We start from the raw sequence: 8,272 nt of genomic DNA, 5'->3' as shown, positions 1-8,272 counted from the left end.
TACTGTTTATGCCAGGGGTGCCCAATAGGACAATCACGATCTACCAGTCGATTGCAAAGCTAATGCTGGTAAATCGCAAGTTGGCTCCATCAGGCAGGAGGAGGCCGGCTGCACTAGGATAAGCAGCGTAGTGAAGTAAGAGGCAACTCTGTATCTTTGTCATGGGAGGAGGCGGGAATTGTACTGAACCGGCGGGACTCTGCTTAGCTCTGCAGCCTTGAGTGCTCCGCCACAGCCAAGTGTGAAGTCTCAGGGGGGGAGGGGGGCACAGAGAAGCTCTAAAGAGGATCTGTCGGCCAGAGTGGCCCTCCGTGCTGCCAACGGCAGCAACTGTGATGGTTCAGCAGCCTTATTCTCCCACAGGAGAATATGGCTGCCCAGGGCCAGATTTCCAATAGGATTCTGCATATGTAGGCATCAGATTGATTATAGGCATTTATATAGTGCTGACCATTTATGAGAAAGAATGGATGAAAGAAAGAGCCAGCAATACTGACACAGCTTGGCCATTTACAGGTAATAGTCGCATAATTTACTGCTCCTCTGATAAGAGTGCTGGGTCTGGCTAAGGGCCCACACACTAGTACAGTGCATTCATCACACACTCGGGTGAAATGAACGCTCTGTACCGCGTACCCTGTGTTCTGGTGCGGGAGGTGTTGTGGTACCATTCGTTGGTAGAACTCCTTGAGCTGGTCATTTTGAAAAGTAGAACTTAACACACAAAATTGTGGGCACCACTCTAGTGATCTGAAAGTGGGGCAGACACAATACATTATTCTTATTGTCTGCTTCTATTGATGAGGTAGAGTATGTCACCAGCACACCAAACATTTTCATCCAATGTCTTTATTGAAGCCCTTGCATAGTGTCAAATAGCGACATTAGGGGACTGTGCAGGGTCCCTTCATAAGGTGTAGTATGACCGTAGAACACAAACTTTAAAACCCATGCTATTTTAGTTTGTCTTTTATAGTTCTTTGTCATACCGTGCTTGATAAAGGGACCCTGCACGGTCCCTTTTTTGGCGGCATGACCCGGAGTACATGAGAGCCCGGTCATAAAGGAAGTGAGTTGCATGTTGCTGGAAGGCATTCAACCCAGAAGACTGAGCACATGTTTTGGTGAAGTACTGCATGGAACATCTCCGAATTAAAGTGGAGCTTTGCAGCAAAAGCAAACTTTTTTGTTTTTTTTTTGTTTCTTAGATTTAAAACGATCGTTTCATTTAAACTCGAGCCCTGCTTTAAGTAGAAATCCACTTTAAGAGCATACAAATGTGTTCTATGTGGGACTGCTCTTATATGCATAAGTTTCAAAATGCAGCATTAAACGCTTTACCATCTTACAGATACAGGTAGGGTAAATAAGACCTTGGAAATGCACTGCCGCGTATGCAAAAAACGTGGACTTATTAAATGCAACATACTTAAGCTATTTCTTCATTTTAATATTCATGGATTTATTACTTTAATATTGCACTATAATTTTTCAGATAGCTGGAGAAAGGTATTGACAGTTAAATTTAAGTTGGATTAATAATGTAATGGCTTTGATGACAGGGTTGTATTACAGATCTTTTGGAGATTTTCTTATTTTATGTATGCTGTTATAAGCATTAAATTCCTATTTGTTTTCCACCAGCACTTTTGCATCAACGGGGGGCTCAGTGATTGGACAGCTTTTTGGATGTGAAGTGGAGAACTGCAGTATGTGCAGATGCGGCAAGGAAACCGTGCGTCTTTCCACAACCCTGCTCTTTACCTTGTCATACCCCGAAGCCAACAGTAATCGTGAGTATAACCTCGCTCAGATATCAGGAGCTCTAATCTGCCGATCACCACCTACTTTTTCAAACAAAACAAACAAATTGCTTATTTCCAGTGTTGGGAATACTGTCTCAGAACAACCTATGATAGGAAGGCTTGGCTCACTCAGAATCTACCAAGTTGCTTTTTTTTTTTCACCGCAGGAAGCACTGAACGGATTAGCAGCCAGCCTCTCCTGTAATTATGTAGAAAAAAGAATGCAAAGAATTGACAGTTTGCATAGTGCTGCTGTATATACAGTATTTAAGTGTACCAACTTTTATGCTAATTGTTTTTCAGAGATGGCTGTCGTGCAAATCCAGCTCAACATCCAGGTCTTGTGCATATGTTTGAGATAGCTATAGATATAGATCTATAATTTTCTAAAATATACATGCTGCCTGGCCAAAAAGTCACCCCATACAAATATTTCATTGGACCACCTTTGATTATGGCATGCATCTGCCGTGTCAGTTTCCATAAGCTTATGCAATGTTGCAACGTTTATTCCCGTCCAAATTTGCATTCATTTTCACCAAGATCTTAGTGATGATGGGAGAGTCAGGCCACTGTGTAAAGTTTTCTCCAGCACATCCCAAAGATTTTCAATGGGGTAAAGGTCTGGACTGTGGTGGCCAATCCATGTGTGAAAATGATGTCTCATGCTCCATGAACAATTTGAGCCCGATGAATCCTGACATTGTCATCTTGGAATGTGCTCATGCCATCAGGATTGTTCGTATATTTAGGTAGGCAGCTGACCTCGTTTTTTGAGGGCATAACATTGCTGAACCTAGACCTGACCAACTGAAGCATCTCCAGATCGTGTGTGTATGCGTATACTCCTTGTTCTTTACGCTAAGGATAGTTCTTAACGTTGGCTGTATGTTTGGGGTCGTTGTCCTGCTGCAGAATAAATTTGGGGCCAAATCACACGCCTCCCTGATTGAATGGCATGCTGGATAAGTATCTGCATGTATTTCTCAGCATTAAGGACACTATTGATCCTGACCAAATCTCCAACTCCATTGGCAGAAATGCAGCCCCAGACTTGGAAGGAACCTCCACCATGCTTCACTGTTGCTGCAGACACTCATTGTACCGCTCTCCACCCCTTCGGCAAACAAACCGCCTCCTGCTACAGCCAAATACTTAAAATTTTGACTCCTCAGTTCAGAGCACCTGCTGCCATTTTTCTGCATCCCAGTTCCTATGTTTTCGTGCATAGTTGAGCCGCTTACCCTTGTTTCCACGTCGGAAGAATGGCTTTTTGGACACAAGGCCCCAGAAAGATGGCGGCAGGTGCTCTGGACCGATGAGCAAATATTTGAACGTATAATAGTTTATCCCAACTCCTTTATGCATGAAACGGTTTAGAAAAATATAAATAGAGCCATAAAAAAGGAATTCATATACTGATGCGGATCTTCACATGAATTAACCACATTTACTACAATATAATCTTTTCTGCTAAGTGGGCCTTAGCACTTCCTGCAGGTTGTAGTACTACTTGAGCCATATTCATCAAACATTGCAGCTAGCTCACACTAGGTGGAACAGGTGAAGGGTATATAGCTCTCTTTGAGCACCTGGAATGGATAGGCAAGTTTACAAGAATACAGAAATCCTATAGACAAAGGTGCAAGCAATAATTGCTATACTCTGCCTGTAGACATGATGACCCCTTGACAAATGCTGGGGAAGAATGTCAATTTTTATTACATACTTTATTTTAGACCCAGTGACGTTATCGCTGCGCTTCTCTATGCAATGCAGGTTGATCATGGCTGGTGGCAGGGGCCTGCAGGGCGTTGTACATAGCTTCCTGAAAAGATCACAGCATTCTGCCTCAGCACTTCTCAAGAGCCCTCAGACCCGATGCAAGCCATGGGCTGGATCCTGGGAGGAGTTATGCAAACAATAAATATACTTTAAAATATTACTTTATACTTGTTAAAATACTTTCATGGGCAAGTGTCTGGAGCAGTGAGAAATTCTAGTCAGACTTCAGTTGCACGCAGCCCACCCTAGCTAAGGCCCACCTGTTATGCTGAGCCTCCATAGTTGAGAGAACTAAAATCCAATGAATGAAAGGGTGGCCGACCAGACAGAGTAAGGTAGGAAAGGAAAAGAACTAGATGATGCCGAACATCCTGCAGCCAGGAAATGAGGTGGTCTCTGTCTGACTTTCTGACTCTTCTAAGGCACACTATGAGAAGCTTGGTGTGCAGGGAAATCGGACTAAACCATTTCAGTACAAGAGAGGAAGCTGTACAAATGTGCCAGACTGAAAGGAAGGCTGGAGTTCAGCTATAAATAGAATATATGGTAAATGTGCAGCTTCTTATGTGCTCTCCATAATGCTCTGTAACATCAGTGTCCCTGCTGCCCCCTATATTCTGTTTTAGTTGGAAAATTAAATATTTCTCGTTCATCCATTGAGGGACACGACTCTGGATAATTCGAGACATAGGGTTATGCCGCTGCCTCTAGTAGAAATTAGAGGCAGCAGCATAACCCTACATCTCAGAATTCTTCGGAGCCATGTCTTTCAGTGGACTCAGGATTTTGTTCTTATGGTAGAATTACTTTTACTTTTCTATTTTTCTAATGGTTAAAAACAAAACAAAAAACAGGTGCAAAATAATAATGCCATGAACAAAACCATTTTATTTTTGCTGTAAGAAAACACGTGTGGCCGTGTTTATCGGCAGTATTCTGTCAGTTGAACACACATGTTCACTTCTTTTCTTTTTACATTCTAGGTAAAGAGCCACCAGACTATGAGTTTGTAGAGATCCTTAGGAGAAGTATCTGTCTGGAACAGAACACCCAAGCTTGGTGTGAAAATTGTGAGAAGTACCAGCCCACAGTAAGTACTTGAGTGGTTGCAGCTATGTGTTCCAAGAATTGAAGTAGTATTATACTCATTTTGTTTTTTCCAATAATGAATCCAGATCAAACTAATATACATTGCTCAGCAAAGGATTTCTTTCATTTATGCCAAGCAAAGGATTTCTTTCATTTATGCCCAAACACCTAGTTATCATATTACCAACCACCTCCAACTCTCTCACTTCCACTTCCTTGAACTCCTTGTTGAGTACCAGATCAGAGACAGAGCAGGCTGCAGAAACTGTCCCTCTACAAGCTTGGAAAAGAGAGGAAGGAGGGGCAGGGGAAAAGATTGTCTTGCTGTGCCTGTGTATTTGTGGAGACGCACACGGCTTACTAGCATACACAAGGGTGGCTCCACCCTAAAGGTACCCATAGACTTTACGATCATCGTGCAATTTCTTTTTTTTTTTTTGTGTGCCTTCATCGAACCGTATTTGATTTCAGCACGACTGCCCCATCATACACAGACAAATGTGGATTTCAATTATCGTTCATTAGCAATACTAACTGACCAAATTGCGTCCGGCAGAACAGATTTTCGTTTGCACATGTGCAGTTTTTATGTTGCTATTTTTTGTCGTACGAAAATGCCACTAATCGTTTTTAGACTAAATTACAGTACAGTAATTGTGATCTTTCATTTACCATCAACTCTATCGTACGAAAACCTGATTTGGTTCGGAAATCGATAATCACAAGGAGGGGGATTTATCAAAATCCGGAGCAGTTGTCCTGGGCAACCAATCAGCTTCTCTCTTCAGTTTGTTCAGTTAAGGTTTAAAAATTAAAGAGAAGCTGATTGGTTGCCATCATGCACAGCTGCCCCAGATTTTGTCTGCTCCAGTTTTGATAAATTCCCCTCAAGGTGTATGGGCACTTTTTTTTTTTTTAAAGGGGATATCAGGGCCAGTGGTCAGGGGACTAGCTGATTCTGCAGGAAACTAAAGCTTTTAAACTTCAAGGAGCAGTATCCATTGTAAGTGATTTCATCAGCATTTGAAATAACCTGAAACATTTCGATTTTAATATCACTTTAACGGTTCGTAGAATGCTACAATAATGGGAAAAAAAGTGCTTGCCTTTTTTAATGAAGAAGTAATCCTCTCCAGTTCTCATTTTGTAGGTGAAAGTCATTATAGATGTGTATTTCTAATCATCCTGTTTTTCGGCAGTTGTATACTTTGGTATTTATATCTAAGCACATTTGTTTCTTCTCTCCTCAGGTACAGACTCGAAATATTCGCTGTCTTCCTGATGTGCTTGTTATAAACTGTGAAGTGAACAGCACAAAGGAGGCTGAATTCTGGAAGACTCAGGCAGAGGTATAGTTAATTAATTCTCATGTTATTATTGGCTGTTCTTTGAATGTTTCTGTAAAGCCTTCTTTATATGTATTTGTATGTTTACTATGTGCTGACTCTACTCTGCCACCATCTTGACATGACTATATTGTATTTTGCAGCATGCTTCCAAAAAGGCACTGAAGAAAATAGAGCCATTTCCAACTCCAAATGAGAGCAGCCCAGTAGAATGGTAAGGACCTACCTTGGTTTTCACAGATGCCAATAGGGCGTTTTTTTATTTAGCTCTTAAATGATGCAGCTAGGTTATCTGTCAAACTGATCTCCTTTACTTTGTCTTGTTAGGAATGAGCTCAATAATCCTGAGACTGCCCCTCCCCCACCAGTATTACCTTCAGTTGAGGAACTCCGCAACGTATGGGTGCCATACTCTCTAAAGATGAAGTTGTCTAAAAACAAAGAGCTTGAGGTTCTAAATTGTGAAGAGAATGAAGAGGTGAGAGGTAGAGATTAGTATGTTGCATCTGTCAGTCACGAGTTCTCCCAGATGTGAAGAATTTTAAAAAGACCTAAGTAGCTGCTGAAAATACCATAACCTTCATGTACTGGCTTTATATTTCATTAAAAAAATGTCTACATTCCACAAAGTAATACATCGTCCGATGCTACAAGCAAATTGGGTAAATTGTTTCTAGATTCCTTGGGACTGTGCATTAATAATGACAAAACCTGAAGTGTGGAGCCGGCTTGTTTTAGATTGTTTTTTTCCAGCCTCTCTTCCCCCCTCCACTGCAGTGGTCTAAAATTCCTGTAAATCATCATGTTCTATACATTATATATATATATATATATACATACATACATACATACATACATACATACATACATACATACACGTGAGGATGCTGAGGAACATTCCAATGCTGCAGTGTAGGAGGCAAGAGGCTGGAGGGAGCTCTGTGACAACTGGCCAGCTCAGAGCTTCGGGTGAGTATAACTTTATTTTTGAACCTAGACAAAAACGATTATCCCTTCCATTGCAAGGGTTAATATAATTTTTTAAATAAAATTGATTAATAAAGTGCGTAAAAGAAAAAGCATTGGACAATAGCTCATCGCTTTTGTGCACTGGGACCTTCTACACATCATTTCAGGGTCTGGATGCAGATGTCAAGCGGCAGATGTTTTTTGTGAAACTTGCATGCTACTGGTGGGTGGATAAAAATGTAGTCAGGGGTCATAAAGAAGAATTGAAGTCTGGAAGCTGTATCCAAAAAACAGAGGGCAAAGGACTAGTCCCTAGTATTGCCTGTGGTCTCCCTGCAGCTGATCTTTTCACCTTTTTATTTTATTTACCATCTCTTGCTCCACAATGTGGCCATCTTGGCAGAGGCATGGCTTTGCTTATCTATTTCAGAGCCTACAGCAAGGAGAACAGAATGTAGCAGAGTAGTGACATTACCAGATCTTACTCTAGATATCCTGAGACTAGCAATCACAGGCACATTGCCCTTAGATCTTACACTACAGATATACTGTAAAGTTATGAGGCTTAAGGCACAGAAGTGCCTTGGCACAGCCAGTGGCGTAACCAGAGTTATGGGCGCCCGGGGCAGAACATTTTTTTTCGCCCCCCCATATTATATAAACATCCACTAGAACTGGACCCCCCACCCCCACACATATATATCAGCTAAGGAACTACAAGTCCAAACATGCCATCATTGTCCCTGTACACCCCCCCCCCCCCCCCACTCCCCAAAGAGATCCACACATATCACCCAGGGAATGGCAATATCTGGTTGTTGTACAGGGGCAATGAGGGCATGCTGGGGCTTGTAGTTCCCTAGTTGTTATCTTATGAAGCTGTATTCCACCTGAAAGTACTACAATGCCATTATAGAACTAACAATAGAACATAAAATAAAACTTTTTTTTTGTTCCTAAAACTCGCCTGATTCCTGGATCCACCAACAAGCGCAGCCTCCCGTCTCCCACCCTGTTAGAAGTTGCATACAGCGTGTGCTGGTTACTACTTAAACAGGCACGCGCTGTGTGCAGCTTCTGGGAAGATAGCGGGGAAGGCGGCTGCATTTTGCATTACTCCTGCTACGCTAATAGCGTATCTTCTCAGAAGCTGCACACTGCGTGCGCCTGTTTAAGTAGTAACCAGCACACGCTGTATGCAACTTCTAACAGAGTGGGAGACGGGAGGCCGCACTTGTTGGATCCAGGAATCAGGTGAGTAGTATTAAAAAAAAAAAA

At 42.0% G+C, this 8,272-nt stretch overlaps 1 protein-coding gene across 2 annotated transcripts in view; it reads left to right on the top strand.

The window, feature by feature from the left end:
* Nucleotides 1–8,272, top strand: part of PAN2 (PAN2 poly(A) specific ribonuclease subunit) — a 63,469-nt gene that overhangs the window by 27,352 nt on the left and 27,845 nt on the right. For both annotated transcript variants that reach the window (XM_018560795.1, XM_018560796.1), the window contains exons 12-16: nt 1,645–1,793; nt 4,574–4,680; nt 5,930–6,028; nt 6,169–6,239; nt 6,353–6,503. In XM_018560795.1, coding sequence (XP_018416297.1) covers nt 1,645–1,793; nt 4,574–4,680; nt 5,930–6,028; nt 6,169–6,239; nt 6,353–6,503 — 577 coding nt within the window. The remainder of the gene's footprint in view (nt 1–1,644; nt 1,794–4,573; nt 4,681–5,929; nt 6,029–6,168; nt 6,240–6,352; nt 6,504–8,272) is intronic.

This window comes from Nanorana parkeri, unplaced genomic scaffold (genome assembly GCF_000935625.1).
Source record: "Nanorana parkeri isolate BGI_ZX_2015 unplaced genomic scaffold, ASM93562v1 scaffold478, whole genome shotgun sequence".
Classification (NCBI taxonomy): Eukaryota; Metazoa; Chordata; class Amphibia; order Anura; family Dicroglossidae; genus Nanorana; species Nanorana parkeri.
The sequence above is the reverse complement of the archived record's forward strand: the minus strand, read 5'-3'. Positions and strand labels throughout refer to the sequence as shown.